Source organism: Melospiza melodia, chromosome 3 (assembly GCF_035770615.1).
Source record: "Melospiza melodia melodia isolate bMelMel2 chromosome 3, bMelMel2.pri, whole genome shotgun sequence".
Taxonomy (NCBI): Eukaryota; Metazoa; Chordata; class Aves; order Passeriformes; family Passerellidae; genus Melospiza; species Melospiza melodia.
In genome coordinates this window covers 43,355,632-43,374,322 of record NC_086196.1, presented here as the reverse complement: position 1 = coordinate 43,374,322, position 18,691 = coordinate 43,355,632, and the positions used below count along the sequence as shown (strand labels likewise).

General features: G+C 34.2%; 1 protein-coding gene across 1 annotated transcript in view; it reads right to left on the bottom strand.

The window, feature by feature from the left end:
• ADGB (androglobin) overlaps positions 1–18,691 on the bottom strand; it is an 89,211-nt gene that overhangs the window by 50,968 nt on the left and 19,552 nt on the right. Inside the window, exons 9-12 of the mRNA XM_063153345.1 lie at positions 11,152–11,246; positions 8,597–8,771; positions 7,779–7,869; positions 4,974–5,112 (exon numbers count right to left, since the gene is read on the bottom strand). Coding sequence (XP_063009415.1) covers positions 4,974–5,112; positions 7,779–7,869; positions 8,597–8,771; positions 11,152–11,246 — 500 coding nt within the window. The remainder of the gene's footprint in view (positions 1–4,973; positions 5,113–7,778; positions 7,870–8,596; positions 8,772–11,151; positions 11,247–18,691) is intronic.

The window sequence follows — 18,691 nt, the reverse complement described above, 5'->3', positions numbered from 1 at the left end:
TAATGGTATTTCATAAATTTATAGCTATCTTGTTATGTTCAAGGTTTCAATTAATATTTTTCAGCCTCCTAACATTAGTTATATTTTTATTTTATTCAAATCTAACACAAAATAAGTTTTAAAATTTATCTGATATTCTTATAAAAACAGTTGCCATTTCTATTTTACAAATTATGCATGGCAAAACAACACACAAGTTATTCTGTGAAAAACAGCAGTCTTCTTAAAAAAATAAACTCTCTGACTATAAGCACAGGTGAAGGAATAAAATTTTAGGTACACTTTTTTAAGATAAAAAATCCCTTTCAATTCCTTCAAAATTACAAAGATGACCAAAAATATTTCTTAAGATCTAAACCTGTATTAAATTTCAAGGTTTGATGTTGACCTGGGAGTTATATCGTCAAAGGGTTTTGCATCTACAGTCATTTGGGGAGTCTTTTTTTTTTATTTCTCAGTCACTATGCTCACTTAATGGAATATCAGTTTTCATTTTACCTGTAATGAGAGAGTAGGTAACAGAGGCGGGTTTCGAAAAAAGGAAATGTTACAAAAGAACAAATATCTGCAAAGCTGTACACAAACTGAGGTATAGAAATAGCTTAAAAATACTGGATTATGAATTTGTCACCTCTTTTACTCAGCCTCTAACGTTGAAGCTGCCCAATATGCAAGTAGATAACTGTGGGCCCATTAAAGTGTCTCTATACTACAAATGTCTAAATTCCTCTTCTCAAGTCTCTCTTTTCATTTATGTGCCTAATATGTCATGTGTAATTTTTCCCTGAAAATAATAAGCAGGGAATTTCCATTTTATGCAGGGTGAAGTAATTTTCAACATGATAACATTTGTGAGGAAAATAGATTTGTTTTATTTCCTACCTAGCTCTCCTGGTGACTCTATACCAATACAACACAAGAAGGATTGGAGAGAAAAGAAGTAAAAGCTTGTTATGACACATCAGTCAGTAACGTTTATGGGGAACACAGAAAAAGCACACATGAGCATGCAAATTAAATAAAATGGTATCAGTTGCACACAAGAAGATAATGGACTGAATTAAAAAACAGGAAAAAAACATTAACATTGAAGAACAAGTTTTTTGTATTGTATCACTGGGAGAGTTTGGAGACTCTAACACTTTTGTGCTAGAAATTGGCATTGCCAGGGAGCTTGACACCGAAGAGGCCACAAAGAGAAATATGAGTGTTCTGCTTAAGATGTATGAACACAGCAATCAGTTCAGTATATTAAAATATCTACTAGCCTTTGCACATACTGATGGTAAACATATTCTGGTTTTCTTGCTTTGCATATCCTCAAACAGAACACATAGAGCTTTATTCTCAATGGAATTGGAGATAACTTCTATCAAAAAATTCATCTCAATGAAGAATATTCAAGTAGGCTTTTGAATGGCAGATCTACAAGGAAACATCTATCTACTCCAGGATAATCTTTTTCTCGGAAGCGTTTGACAAAATTACTGTTGCAGAAATCTGCAAGACTGTGCAATTTATATATGATAACAGTTTTGGTTTTTTCCTGGCCACAAAATACTTTCACATGGATTTCAATGTGTGCTACACTTATAAATTACATACCTTTCTATTGAACAAGCATAAAAGAGAGTCTCTCCATATAAGAATTTGGCTCTAAATTATGGAGTTTTTAAAAAAAAATGTACAAAATGCATTTTCTTAAGAACAGTGATTCAAGATCAATTTAACTGCCAAAATTAGCTATTTTAAAATATTTTTCCCTAGTACAAATCCAAATGCTACCAGGACCATAAAATCAATGAATGGGAAAGTCATAGCAAAAAAGAAAATTTGAAAAATTAAATAATGAAGCATTTCTATATTTCAACATGAATACTTTGAGGACGTGAGGGATAATAGCATGTCTTTCAACTTCATATTTTTCAAAGAAGGTACATCTAGCTCCTAGAATTTTGTATTTCATGTATTACTTGTCTCTGTTTCTGTGACAACAGATCTTAGGAACAGTGAATCAGATATTCAGTAAAGTTACTTCATGCAGTTTACACTAGAGTGAATTAAAATATGCCAATTTAAACTTGTTGAGCATCTAGCACAGCAGCTGACTGAATTTCAGTCAGCTTAAAGCATAGAACTGCTGTATCCCAAAAATTTACCAAATCTGTATCAAAGGTTTTAAAGCTGATGTCTCCTGAATAGTAATCACACAGTTTAAAATGGAAACAAAGTTATTCACATTCAGTATGTTGCAATACAAAATTCTAAAAATTAGCAATAATAAAGTGAATTCAGGATATCAAAGTTTCTCTTTCAGTGTTTGTTTTTTTAATTACTAATTGATTTGTTTTTAAAAAGTATATATTACTATCTCAAGTTTAAAAACTACAGAAAGCAAGCTCGTCCTTTATGAATTTGCGAGAGGTATCCACATAATTTTGTTAATGAAAAGATTTAATATATGAAAAAAAGAAGATTGTCCTCCAAGTTAAAAACCATTTTCTTTTCTAATCTGTAAAAATGAAGTTCTCCTTTCATACTCTAGCTATTAACAGACATAGAATTTTCAACTGAGGTTTAAATTGAGGCAAAAATAAAGTTCATGTGCAAGTCAATTAGCTGTTCATAACTTCTTACATTCCATGTCTGAATCAGATTACCCTGCCTACATCACATTCATGTCTTCTTCCAACCATTCCAGTTTTATCATGTATTTTCATACTTGCTCTTGTGTCTCCTTGATTGCGTGTCCTACTGTAATAGATCATCCTTTAAATCACTCTTGGACTAGGGGAGAAAATCTAAGTGATGTTTCACACTCCTTCAATGCTTCCAGCACATAAACTTCTATTAATTTGTAACTAGCCAAATCTATATTTGTACACCTAGAGACTGAATTAAATGAAAAAAATAATTATTATTTGCTATAAGATGCTACTTTGCTTTATGTGATTTTATGATACTTTTACTTCTAATCATCTGTCCTGTTCATGTTGGATATTAAGTTTTGCACTTTTAAGATTGGTTCTAAGAGTGAAGAGGGGGGAGAAGAAGCACAGAATTTGCAGAAATTGCACTTGTTGGTTTGCATTCTTTCTTTCAGTGCGTTTGTGGCATGAACAGTGAGAAAGAACTTTATTTTGCTTTTACTTATTTTTTGCTAGCTGAAACAGAGAGTTTTTGCACTGTAGCATGGTTTTGTTTTGTTTTGTTTTTTTTTTTTGGAACTGTCCAAACTGGTTTTGGATTGAAAATTTAGAAAAAATATTGGAAGCTCACACTGTGTCCCACTGAGGCCTGGGATGCAGCATGTTCCAGAGCAGGAGAGACTGAAAAGAGAATGAGCAAGCTGAGCTACAGCCAGCAAAAAGGATTTTCTGAATTTTCCATCTCTTCAGAACAGCAAGTGGTTCCATTGTTCAATATTATTCATTTTTTCATATTTGTGAATACTCTGCTTGTTAAAATAAACAGATTTTTCCACTTTTCTCTAAGGAAATCTTTCCCAAACTGGTGGGGAGGAGAGGCCGCTTGAATTTGTTTCTAGAAATACCTCATTTTAGAGTTTTTTTTCCAAATTTGTCCCAAACCAAGACATACTTACCTTTTTACCCTGCTGCTTTTTGTAAGGATTTTTATATTATGCCATTATTAAAAACACTTTTAAAGGTAAAGTACTATTGAAGTACTAATTAGGCTATTGTTTCTAAAATGCACACAAAATACTGAAGAGCTAAATATATCACAGAATCACAGGTCATAGATATATTCTATTGTAAAGCATTCTTCTTCACTGCAGAATTGCCTTATTTTAAAATCATTAAATCCACTAATGATAGCCACCCATGTACCTTATCTAAACACACAGCATACATATAGATCTGATATATAAAAATGGCATGAGGGTACTCTGCAGAGGAAATATAAATAGACACTGCAAAAATTACATAGAAAATTACCTCCCATTAATTTAAAAATTTAAAGCCAAAAGAGAAATGCTATCAAATGGTCTTCTGAGTAGTGTTTGCTGCAGTCAGAATGAAATTGAAGAGATGCTGGCTCTGTCATATTGAGTTTCTTTGTACATATTGAGCAAATGAAATAACTTCAGAGGAGCTCAGTTTGCTTCTTTTTAAGTGAGTATTTAAGTCTTTATTTCTCTGTGTTGCCCACTATTTCCCTATATGAGATATTTTTTCATGAAATGTATTGTTCAGAAAGGCCTTGAAAGTATCATTTTTTCTCTGCTAAGCATGTAAAATTTAAATATTAGAAGGAGCATTTTGTTAAAGATTTATCTAAAAGCAGACTATGGTAGCATATACACATTCCATTTAAAAACAGAAATAACAAAAAACAATTACAAAAATCAGTAATTAAAACTTTCCAAAGTCATCCTGGTAATGACTCATTAAATTTATGTAAGATGTTATCTATCTTGGAAAATGTCATTCCCTCACAGAGTTGCACAGGAAGCCTAAGCTTCTGGCTTACCCAGAAGTCCTTCCATTTGGTCTTAAATGAGGATGCCATTTTAGGGCATGTGTTAATAAAGTTTACATTTTTCTAGTCACATGCAAAGGTACATCTTCCTCTGCAGTCAAAATAAACTACTCATAATATAAAGTAATATTTATTTAAAACACTGCAGACTATCTTCTTAAGATACTCCCATCAAAAGGATTTTAAAGAGCGAAACCAAGACAGTGTTAGCAATAGAACTTTTATAATGTGAGGGAAAATCATAAAAAAGAAAGTTGAAGAAAAGGCACTAAGAAAGATTTCCCAATCAGTATACATCAATATAACTATAAAGTGGAAATGGTAAGGAAGTTAGCTAAATAGCAAAAGAAAAAACTTTCCAAAATGTCTTTGAAAACATATATTTCAGTATTAAGTAGTTTTATTTTAACTTTCCCTCTCCTTTGTAATATAAAACTAGGTCAAGTTTAAAAAAATAGAAATACTATTACCTGAGAATAATCTTCTGCATTTGAGTGTCTCCCATTTTGATTCATATCCCCATTACTTTCATTTTCATCAGTTTCAGTAACAGAAGCGAGATGGGACATAGACTGAAATCCTTTTTTGAGGATAGACTTTGAAACATGGCTATATAATAAAAGACAATGCACACACTTTAATCCATACATTTTCTTTCAAATGACAGTCTTCATAACTATTCTTAACAGAATTTTGTCAAAATAATTTGTGTTTCCTTTATTTTGAAAGATTCCTAGGGCAGCACAGAATCCATATCTTCATATATTTCTTGTCATTACTGCTTGGCAATACACACAAACCTATGATAGAAAGACCTCTTAACTAACCCTCAAAAAAGCAAAATCCAAGCCAGCTGAAAACTAGATGATAATGTCAGAAGTGAATAAATTACTATAGCCCCTAAACAAGAAAAAATACTGCTTTAATGGATGTAAGAAAAAAAGTAAAATGTTTTGTGTCAGAATACTTTTTTTCTTTTCCCTCAAAATGGGTCTCCATAGCTACTAGACCCCTAAAACACAGGATAACCAAGGAAAACTGTGCAGGCCTATTCTGGTACTAGCAAAAGAAAGCTCTGTTGCTGACTTCACTGGAGGCAGGAGTAAAAACTGAAGGAAATGTAAGTAACTCTTTGCTTGTTAAGTGAAGAACGAGAAGAACAAGACCAAAACAATTTTGCATTCATGCTAACTAGACTCAAGTGTGTAATTGTGCTATTACAGCAATAAAGAACAAATTAAAATTCAAGCATGTATTATCTAGCCCCCTTTCTAAGGACTGAGATGAGGAAAGATCAAGATCTTTTGCGGTAACAGTCAAAATTATTTCCCCTTTAAGTGTTTCAAAATAATTTATTAGAAGAAAAGGAAAAGATTAAAAAATTTCAGTCCCAACTGTGTATCTAAGTCCCTTATCTTATTTAAACAGCTATTTTGCTTGAATGAAATATTAATACCTGCTATATATTTTTTGGCTACTACCTGTTAATTAAATCACAAAGATTAAAGTAGAAATTGTCATGGAAACTTAACACATTAAATAAACTATCCTTCCCCAAATGGGGTAAGTTGACCATGAAGCAATCTATCAAATACAAAAGAACAACATAAAATCTGTTAAAGTGCAAATACTTCAACATCTTCAGTATCAAATCTCTCATTACATTGATAGCCTGTTAATTGCTTAGAGCAATTATAATATATTTCTACTCCTGCTGTTTGAAAACAAGCAGTAATTTAAGTACTTTAACAAAATGCAACTGTACCAGCAAAACATGCACCCAGAATATTCCAAGGTCATGTCATCCATGGGAAAATGCTGCTGTTCAATGAAAATTACAAATATCTAACTGGTTTATTATTAGTCTGTCATATTATGATAATCAAAATGTAGAACTTGCCACATATTAGTAATTTAGTCAGTTTATTTAGAGATGTACTCAACAAAAGGTGTACACACCCTAAGAAAATACACAGATGTCCAACAATTTACAATCTATTGTTAGACTCAAGTCTCAAGAAAAGGCATATCCTCCAAAACAACATAAACCTTTCAGTGTACACTGGGTATAAGACACATTTAATTCTTCATGACAGAAGCTCAATCAGAATAAGAGAGAAAGGATGAATAATTCTAGACCTTGTCTGAATGTTCACATCATAAGCTGAAGCTTGACAGAAGTGCATTATGCAGTGTGTCTCAGGGAAAAACCCACAGCTCTGATACATTTTATGGTAATCTTTCTTTTCTCGTCAGGGAGCAAGTACTGTTCTGAGCATGGAATATTAAGAAGAAGTCATGTATACAACAATTTCTGAAACTTCTCTAAGACACCCTGTACAAAGACTTTAGTTTTCAAGGGTTTATAGGACTTCCAAACAGTCTTCCAAACAAGGCATTTATACAAAGCTGTGTTTTGACCATGAGCATTTTCACTTGCACTCTCAGGCCTATTGTAACAATCATGAACAGAGAACAGCCTCTTTTATTCATAAACATTAAGTGTTCCATATCAAACTTGTGATACGTATGAAAATACTGACTGGCTAGCCAATTATTTCCTTGTAATATGTTAGAATTAAAAAAGACCAGTAGTTTGAAGAAAAATTTGAAATACTTCAAAGAATATTCTTATTTCTGGCAAAAGTAATCTAGCAAAAATTCTACATCCTTGGGCCCACTGGGTAGAGAATCTGGCAATGTGTCTTTGCCTGACAGCATTCCCTGTCCTCCAATGTCAGAAGCCCTGAGAAGTGTACATCTACCTAGGGGACCGTCTGTCCTGGATGTGACAAGTGTGCATGTCCACTCCCTGGGACACTTTCTGAGCAGTGCAGACATGAGCAGATTGTAGGGAGAAAAGCTAAGCCCAGAGATTCACATCTCCAACAGAAGTCTGTGCTGCACTCCCAAAACAGGAGTTGTTTGTAAGCCTCAAAGACTGGAGGGTGAACACAATTGTGTATGTATGCACCTGTGTGCCTGATTAGACCATCTTGGGATTAGCTAGAGGAAGCTGTTCAGAAGTTTTTAGGTGTTTATTAGCATTTTGTAAGCGTCTAGTATACAACTTAGCTGTTGTATTGCCAATATGGATCCTAAATGTACAGTTCACTGATAGGTCCTTAATTACACGACACCAATACATCAACAGAGTGCTTTGTCCTGATGTGCTTCAGACATGACCTGAGCAGTTTATCCCTGTGACACAAGGAAAGAGCCATTGCACTTCCACAGCACACTTTCACAATGCTGAAACTACATTATATACTTACGTGTTCGTTGGTATTTTGATAATTTCCAATTTGTATTTAAAAAATAGGCTAGCAATCTCAACAAATTTTTCAGGTTTCTCTACCACAGGCTCTGGGGAAAAAGCAACTTGTTAAATATTTACATTCATAAAAGTAATTAATACTATTAATGTTGAGAAATAATTTCCAATGGGGACTTGTCACCCCTAAAAAATTTTCAAAGTATCATCCCATGCACTTGAATGGAACAGAAAACACAGGGGTGGTTCTAGCTGACATATAATGAAAAAATAAATGCATTACACTCAGTTCCTCAGCCTGCAAAGTATTAAATTATGCCAACTTATATGCAAGGTTGTCCAAAGTAGCTCAAAACAACTATGGCAACACTTTTTGCCTTTGCCAATTTCCTCTTCCTTATCCCAGTATACTTTGCTAGCCTGCCTGCAACACTTTCATGCTCAAGCTATCATCTCATATCATGCATCTAACTCCATTTTGCAGTACAGACAACCCTAGAAAAAAATTACTCTAAACTCGTGAGTTGATGTAGCAGGACTAGTCACATACTTTAAATTTTTAAAAGGTGTTCAGAAGCTTTCATGGCTCTGCTTCAGAGAGCTTCTGTGTTATTTTGATAACATCCTCTCTTAATTTGCTCCACTAGAGTGCTTTTTTCAACATAAATTAAGACACTTCTTAAAGCATGTAGGAAATATGGCTAAGAGGAAGCAATACAAAATTGAGTTCAACTGAAATTAAGCTAACAGATGATAAGTATGGTCCTGAAATAATTAAAATGTAATTACAAATTTATTTTGGAGTTTTAGTAGACAGACCTGGGGGTTCACATTTCAGAACAACTTCCTTTTTTGGACGGAAAAGCTTCCAAGGAGGAAGTGCCGGTGGTTCTGGAGGTGCTACCAGAGGACAGGACCTTGTTCTAGTTATCAGGACAGGATGGCTATGTATATGGCAAAGCCCATATTGCCTCATCTTCTCTGAAGAATCAGCCTACAAAACATGGAAGGACAACCTGACTGGCTCAGATCTTCTTTCTCCTCATATCGGTGTAACAAACAAGAACAGTATGCACACAAAGGAATGTAATAGCTTGTACAACAAATAAAATCAATATAGTCAATGTGGCAAGACTATCCAAAAACATGCTGATTGGAATTTGATATTCAGCACCAAAAGTATACTTAGAAGTGTTTACATGCATTTTACTTTTTATAATAGATTCACCACTTCTTTAACTTATATAAACATAACATACAAGTGAAGAGAATGAATATGTAAGAAAACAATAGGCACGATATTTTATTTTGAATAATAATCCTTAAAAACACTTTCTGGGAGAAAAAGTCCTTACTCCATGCTGAGTTTATAGAGTGTTAAAATTCTAAAATCAATTGTTCTTTAGATAATTTGTAAAAACTCCGTAATGTATTGCTTTGAACCAACACAATACTAAAGCTAGGCTTTTTATTTGATGGCCCATTTATAAAACACAATAAAGACACTTCAGTTGACCTATATACCAATGCCCTTAGGAACAGACTTAAGAGCAATTTTAGATGTGGACATCGAGTGGTGCTCTTCCCACTAAAATAATAATGGTCTAGTACTTAACATCACACCTGAAAGCTTCGTTAGAAGACTTTATACATAATTTTAATTTTAAAAGCACACTTTCTTTTACATGCTAAATAAAACACTGATAACTTATTTCTTCAAAATACTAATCAGCAAGTCTCTGATTGCATCTACTAATTTTAAAATGTTCCTTTGATTCTGTATTTATGAGCTCTGTAGAGAAGAACGTTGTGGTTGTCTGTTAGCTGAAGAGTGGGGAACAATTTAAAATAAAAATGCCAGTTAAAACATCCACAGTATCTTATAAAGATTGAAATGGATTTTGAAGACAACCAGTTAGGCATCATAAAGGAGAATTTATCTGTTGAGTACACTACAGACTTGTATGACTCAATTACTGATTTTTTTTTCATTTTATTTGAGCAAACTAAGACAAATTCAAGACACAACAATCCAAGGAAAACCACACTAGAAAGTAAAGCTAAAAGGGGTACTGTAAAAATTCATGAGGGAAATTCTGGTACAACTGCAGTCAATGACAAAATTTTTTCCAAGTTTAGGGAGCAACTCTTATCCCAGTGAATTAATTTTCTAGACTTTGTTTCAATCAGTGTAGTTTTTGTCTGCCCTTGAATATGGTGGGGTTTTTATCCATAAGAAATCTTCTACACTTCTATATTGAATTTCTGTCCACTTCCATTTTTCTGTCAAGTCTTTACTAAAAAACTAGTTTAGACATATAGATTCATCTGTCTCATCCTATTTGGTCTGCCATACCTCTTTTTCAGTAATCTCTATATCCCAACAGACTGTAGTCAAGTTTGAGACTCAGGATGTTAAGTTGGCAGGAAAGATACAGGCCCATGTCCCTGCTTCCACTTTGCTTTTTGACGACTAGCATTACTTATTATTAGCAAAGAGACAATATTGACTGAGACCTTATATTAAAATATTGACTGAGACCTTATATTAAAATAAATTAAAACAATATCACAGATAACAAGTTAATCTACAAAGTTGCCTAAAATACACAGCACAATTTTTAAAAAGAAAATAGTGCAAGAATTAAGTGCACTAAAGCATTTCTGGAAATTTCTTTACTTTATGAAGCTTACCAGTTTCCTGAGAAGGCAGCTTAAAATGTAATGCTCTAACTATGCTAGATGTAATTTAAATGTGCAAAAAAAAAAAAAAAAGGAAGCCTAGTTAATAATCAACTTACGAAAGCCTGTTCTGGCATTATAAAAAGCTTTCTAAGGAGTGTGAGTGACTAAGTGGTAATTTACCCCAGCTGCATTAAGGGCTTCACTTTTTCCAGCTGCTTTTACCAGTTACAACACTAATGACAGAAATTGATATAAACATGGTATTTCTACAACATGCTATAACAACAAGCAACATACTGGAAAATGCATATCAGGGAATCTTAACTGCAGTCTTCAAAAAATTAAAATTCATGTTTTTCAAGTAGCCCTTAAAATAACTAGACTTTTCATTCAAAAGTATCTCATCGTGATACATATTCTAGTCCACATCTAGTCTCTCCCAGGAGACTTCAGCTTCTGGGATCCTGAGGAAAGTGAAGGAAAGCTGAGTAAAATCAGCAAGCTTTGGCAGGAAAACGCATGTTCAGAACACAGAAGCACCAAAATACAAATTTACCTGACAGTCATCATCTAGCGGCTGTTTCACTGTGCTAATTGTATTCTTTTAGTTACAACATCGTTGCAACAAAATGAAACACTCTGATAACAAAATAAGTAATGCTTTCCTGTCCTGAAAGCACAGATCTCACCATTCTTGTTAATGAAAAAATGTCCTCTTCAAACAAGTACAGCGGTGTGCAGGCAGCGTACGCCACCACTTCTGGCTCGGGTGGGGGGGGTGTTTCTACACAGAAAATATCAACATGCTTTAGAACAAGGCAAACAGTAAAAAATGTAGCTGTAGCTCACACTAAATTATTGTGCTTTCTCTGCCTTTTTTTAATTACTATTTTCTTTGCCTGACTGTTATTTTATTCAAAAGAAGAGCTCATTGTAATGCACTTTGAATAGAAACCATGGACAGAAAAAACACGTCATTTAAATTGTCAACAGCATTTGCATATTTTACTTATTTTTCATAAATTAGTAACATAAAATACAATTTAAAAATATGACAGGTCAGAGGTAGCTTTCAACATTTTTTGTTTTATTTCAAATTTTAAAAATGGTAGATACTAGCATAAAGAAAACAATACATGCAATCCATGTAGATGAAACAAAAACATTTTGATTGGTCAGTACTAGTTAAATGCTTCTCACCAGTGAAGGCAAAATTTGATCTTGCCAACAAAAGGATCCAATGGCCAGAGCTATGGCCATTGCTGCCAAGGGATATGGAGATAGAGATAAGTAATTTTAGAAACATAGTGCCTGTAAACCTGGGTAGCTGCTCTCACTTCTGTCCAGCAGATGAAAAAATGGAGGTAATGATGGCTGCCTCAGAAAGTATGAAGCTCTTAACCCAGATACCTTATAGAATTGTGTGCCTGTAATTCTGTTATAGGCAAGGAATAGAAACAGGGGCACATTCACTTTGTTAACCCCAGAAATCTGTTGCACTAGGCAACCACATGATCATCTCCTACTCTTACCTGTGAAAGAAGCCACTGCTAACTCCTGAATCATGAAGAGAAGACAAAGATGTCTGGTAGTCAGTTCATTCATGCAGAAGGGAAATTAAAAGTCTAAAACATAATACTTGAAATATACATTTCTGGTTTTAACAAAAAGACATCTCAAAAAGGTAGGTATCTATTTCCCTCTACTTTTCCTTAGTCACCTCAGAAAGTTTGGAGACAAGGTTGGGACACCTGTTTTTCAGCAGAATGTTTTTTAGGAAAAAATTTCTTCACAGAAGGAGTTGTTATTCATTGGAACAGGCTATCCAAGGAAGGGCTTGAGCCATCATTCCAGGAGGTATTAAAACTATATGTATATGTAGCACTGAGGAACATGGTTTAGTGGTGGGCTTGCAGTACAGGTTAACAGCTGGATTCAATGAACTTAGAGGTCCTTTCAAACCTAAATGATTCTCTGATTCTATTCTCATCTAACACTCCAGTAAAATTATCTGTATCTGTCATTGTTCCCTTCAGCTTAACCTCAAATACAGGGTAATTGCTTCCTATATTTAATAAATATTCAACTGGAAGTTGCACTTAGAATAGGTATTTTCTGTGAAATTAAATAAAACAAAGCAATCTGCATATAAATGGGCAAATATCAGGAAAATATGATTTATCAGACCTAAAATCTATTTATTTAGAGGGTATGCATAATTTTATTCTCAAAGTATAATATCATTGCATCTTAAATATTCTTCCAGGAATTCAATTATCCAATTAAATATAAGCGAAAGGCAAGCAAGTGTTATTTTCCAATCGATTCTTAGTTTTTCTCACTGCATGCTTGTGATTCCCATGTTAACCACAGCTCTTGTGTGAGTTGTGGGTTTCAACTTATTCAAAAGCAAAGTTATAATTAAAATTAATATCAGTCCTTACCAATATATCTGATATGTTACAAACACAGCAATATTAGCTATGATGTCCTGCACATTTACAGAACACTATGTGCCACAAGGCATACCAATCTCATTGCATGTGAGAAGTATTTCTGAAATAAAAGTATTTAATCAAATACCAGGTGGAATGTAAAGCTGTCATATTTAGTCCAGATGGGTTGTGAAATAAAATGTTTTCAGGGCAGACAATAAAGAGCAATTAACAAATTATTAGAGCATGCAAAGGATTAACCAGACACATCATATCTACCTTAAAAATACTATTACAATACTAGCACATTATGCCAGTAGACTTAAAAATTGCATATTATTTGATCTTTTTTCACTGTACAAAAAATGAGGATGAGGTATGCAAATTATTTGGCACCAAGTGTAACGATGGTTAGTGTGGATTCAGTATTTGGGGAAACTAGTTAAAACTGATAGCTTGATAAAATTGCATTATTAGATGAAAAATTTTATAATACACAGTACAACAAAACAGATTCAGCAAAGCCTATTATTTCTATCCATCAGTGTGGATATAGGAATTCTGCAGTGCTTTGTTAAAAAATTCTCATTTTATACTTATAAAATATAAGTATGTAAGAATACTTATGTTTCGCACTTGCAGCTTTGCAAATTCTCTTACAGAGAATGAGTACTAAACAACCCAAAAAATTCTTCAGTCCCTTTGCAAAGGGAAAGTAAGATTTTAATAGATCTTAACAATTTTTATTTGTTTATCATATGTTTTACATATGACTTGCAAAGAATTTTCTCACTCTTAATGTTTCTTTTAAATATTTATCTATCAAACAAGAGTTGATGATGTAGTATAACTTTCCAAGGACTAATAATGGCAGATGAAGACCGCAAAGGGGGGTCTGGATCTGAGGGCTGGAGAATCTCTCCTATGAAGAAGGGTTAAAAAAGTTTTTGTTGTTCAGTCTGGATTAGAGAAGGCTCCATGGAGATCTTACAGTAGCCTTCCAGTATCTAAAGAGGAGCTTACAAGAAAGCTGAAGAGAGATTCTTCAGGCCATGGAGTGATAGAACCAGGGGCAATTGTTTTAACTGACCCCTCTGAAAGAGGGCAGGCTTAGATGAAGAAAGAAAATTCTTTACTGTGAGGATGTTGAAGCACCAGAATAGGTTGCTCAGAGAAACTGTGGATGCCTCATCCCTGGATGTGTTCCAGGCCAAGTTGCATGGGGGGGCTCTGAGAACTCTGGCTTAGTGGAAGGTATCCCCTGCCCATGGCAAAGGCCTGAAACTAGATGATCTTTAAGGTTGCTTCCAACCCTGACCAGTCTATGAAAACACAACAGTTGGCTTTCATTATCCGACCATCAGGTCTGCAGCTCAGATGTTAACTCTGCATATTGGATTAGCTTTGCATATTGGAAGTTTTGAGTTTTCAGAAAAACAACCTGTATGCTCTTCAGAATTGACATAAATATTATAGAATGATGATATGCACTTGATAACCAAAACATTAGGCTTCAATCCATCTTGTAAATGAAAACTCTTGAATAGGTAAAAGAAAAATTATAAGAAAGTTACAGTTATGTGATGTTTATCTCATTGACTCTGATGATTGCAGATCTACTTGAGTTCAGAAACTTCTAAGTATAATAATAATCTCAACACTTCTGTGACATAGAAGATATTGTCTTTAATTACAGAATTTGTATCAAGGTACAATGAGATTAGCAAAATACATGGCTAATTTGTAGAAGAAACTCCCAAATTCCCAGCTAATGACCTTTCAAATGGAATAGCATTCCCTTTCCAGCAGTTCAGAAATTATTAAGAAACTCAGTAGTTTGGAAACCTAAATACAAGAAAAGTGGTGATTCTTTATAGGAACAAGGTGATTGAGCACCTTTTTGCATATAGGTAAAACCTTACAAAGGGAAGGCCTGGTAAAATCATGGCTCAGGCCTGGTATTTAAGCTAAGCAGAAAAGGACTATGGAAAAGAGACTCAGCTGAATTAGAGGCAGAAAAACAAGGTATATCACCACCACGTGTTCACACCATGGTGTGTGGTGGTTGGTTGAATTATGTCTGTTATGATTTAAAAGTATGTAACTGATAAAGGCCTGACTGCACAAATTTCCTGTTTTTTACCATAAAGCAACTCTCCTTCGCACCTGCCTGGGGACCCTGTGTCACTTCAGACTCTCACCTCACAGTACCTTATCTCATATATCATATCTATCATATCATATCATATCATATCATATCATATCATATCATATCATATCATATCATATCATATCATATCAATCATCATTTCTTATCATTTCAGTGTAAAAATTGCTCATAAAACAGGGGGATACCCTACACATGAAAGCATTGCTACCAAAAGAAAAAGCTGCTGAGTGGAAAAGTACAGATTTTTATACTAAAATGGATCAGTAGGAACACATGAATTGTCTGCCAGAACTTCCCAAAGACTGATTGATAAAGTCAGATCAAAGTGATTCAGTTAAGTCCTTTATCAAAGACTAAGTTGGTTGCTCTCAGGAAGAGTTCAGACTGACCATATCAAGGGCTTGTTATTCAGCTGGATCCACACAACTGGATGAACAGAGAAACAAGTTCAGTGCTTCAATGATAATACCGTGTTTGTGGGGTGCAGCAGGCATTGCTCTGACTGTGCAAGTGATTCAGAACTGCATATGTTTGTACTGGATCTGGCTGGGATTGAGCTTTCATCAGGGCAGCCCTTGTGGTGCTGTTTTAGGTACATCACCCAAGTGCTGGGGGAAACACATAGTATGTCAGTGACTGCTGAGCTGAGCTCACACACCAATAAATCCTCTGTTTCTCACTCCACCACCCCAGCAAGAACACTGAAGGTGGGCAAAGGGTTCAGTCCTCATTCTCTGCCCCATCCCACTGTGGGGAGTGACCAGGTGGATGGGTGGTGGCTTAGCTGCCAGACAGCATCAATCCACGACAACATTATAGTCCACACAAAATCAAAAGCCTGCAAGAGAAGTTTCCAAGTAATTAGCAGTAACTGGTACTTCACTGTGTCATGAATAAAATACAATGAATATACAATGCAATGAATACAGAAGGTTTTGCCATTTTAAAAGTCAAATATAAATAATATCTGGAGCAGTTGAATATCTCTTTAGAAATAGTACATATTTATCACAAAGAAGTTTCCTTGAAATCAACAGTCAACAGGTAGAGTGAAAGCTTGCAGCTGGGAAATAAGCACTTTTATCATGATGGGAGTGAACCACTTTTCAAATCACTTAAAATGAAAAAAAAAAAGAAAAAAAAGAAAAGAAAAGAATTTTGCTATATTAAGTTAAGTCCTTATTACAAAACTCTACCAGAACAATTCAGGAACTTTTCACAACTGCTGCCTCTGGAGTCCGACTGAATCAAGACCTAGTTTGAGACGTTATTTTATGCACGGCAATGGTTCTACTGTCCTGGGCCACTCTGCAGACCACGTGTCTCATAAAGCCTGCAAGATTTCTCTCTTTTGGCTACACTCTCACAACAAAAATGCATCATAATTCAGTATTATTTCAAACTTTAATTCCTTTTTTTTTCCTTTCAGTCTAATAATTTTAAATTTGCTCTGTTACTGTAAAGATACCTAGCACTTATTCTTCTCCAAAAGTCGTTTTTGATTCAAACTTAGGATAAAAGATTTCTCTTACCTGTGTACTTGAGACCTGAATTAATCTTTCTAAATAACCTCTTCACAGGACACTATCTGTCTTTCACAAAAAAGCATAAACTGTGCTTTAAGTGGCAGGATAAAGATCTAAATATCATGTCACTTTTCACATGGAAGCACTGCCTCTTTTTTTAAAATGCTCTTTCACTCCCTTTGCACACTTTCTAGAATACATATCTTAGATCCTTTTACTTCCCTTTTGCTTTCTTTTCTCCATCACCTGCTTGAGTACTACTTAGTCACTGTACTTATATTCACATGAAACACCTCATTTTCCTATTCCACACCTGCTGCACTAAAGCAAACTACATTCCTGCAATATATTTTAAAATTTACTGCTGTTTAACTCATTTAGTGGTATATAAGGCAGGAGTTTAAATAAATCTATTTGCTGAAGACAAACCATAATCTTGGTTTGCTGCAGTTTAAAATTATTTAAATCACTAATTTTAATCAGGATTCAAATCAAGAAGCAGGAGTACCATTTATGTAGTAAATTTCATTTTTACTTTGCAGTTATTTCCCTTAGGAAGATGTTATACCTATTCTCACCTACTGATTTGCAACTGCAAATCATTCTAGTTAAAGAATGGTTTTTGCTGCTAGTCACATGGAAATGCCACATGTATCCAAACATACGCAAAGTCAAGAGCATATAAGCATAATGCACATTTGTAAAAATCTTCTACAGTTTAAGCTAATAAATTTGAAATTTCTTGGTTTATTGTTTAGCTGTCTGATTAGTATTTACTTGTGATTTAAAATGTATTTCCTTGAGGTTTTTTGTGCATTAAATATAAATGCACAAAGCAAGAATTTACTTAATTTTTATGCTCTTACGAATATATCAATACAGAAATCAAATTCACCACTATGTATTTCCTGGACAAAGATTTAAAAAAATTTATATTTACATCATGGAATGAATTTTAACAAACATTTCTTCCACCCCTCCCGCCGGGGCTCCCCTGCCCTTTGACAAAGAAGCGTTCCTGCTTTTTCCAATTGCAATTTTGTGTATAAAGTGGATATTGAACAAATAAATTACAAAAGAGGAAGGATTGCTGTTTTTTTAAACACAGAACAACTGTAAGACAGTTTGCCACTAAAACAAAGTACTGCAATATATTATTTTTAATCTATGTTGCAGAATAGATTAGAATGACTTCAGTGTGTAATGTGAGCTATAAATAACTACAATTTAAATAAAACCAAAAGTAAATACAACCTCCCCCCAGTTAAGTTCAAAACAAAATTAAAGCAAATACTTTTGCTTTACATATAACTCCTGTCTGTATTTTTATCTTCAAAACAACAGGACTTACTTTCAGTTAAGTCCTGAAGGCCTTGGGCTTTTCCCAACTTTCCTGTAGACTTGCCTTTTTCTTTCTCTCCTCCTTTTTTCTTTCCTACTTTTTTCTGCTCTGCTTTTTCTATTAAGCAAAATAAAGATTAAATATTTTTCTTTCTAAGATAAAAACTTTCAGTCATCAAATGTCGTACAGTGCAAATGCTTCAATAAGATTTTAGATAAATTTTAAAAACAATCAATCACAGACTCTTTGAAGTCAAGAGTTGAGATACAATAAAAAAACTAATGTAATTTAATTAAAATAAATTTTTAAAAAAGTAGTCTTTAAGATGTAAATGAAAATTTATTGAGAAGGAGCCAGAATGGCTTCAGTCCCACCTTTTAGTTATTGCACAATTTTTATGTCCTTACTGCAATATAAGAAATCATTGTATTTCTGGCACTGTGCCAAATATTTTCTTCCTATCCTTGCTCTCATGCATTAGTAATTACAAATAAAAGCCCAAAGTCATATAGACAATGCATAGATTCCCAATGGACATGGAAGAAGAAAGTCTCCCACAGACCAAACATTCTCTGAAGTCTTAGAACTTACAGGAAAAGACTTCTTAAATGCATTAAAAAAAAATCATAGAATCATGGAATGGCTTGGGTTGGAAAGGACCTTAAAGTTCCAACCCCCCTGCTGTGGTCAGGGACACCTTCCATTAGAGCAGGTTGCTCAAAGTCCCATCCTGGCCTAGACCTCTTCCATGTACTG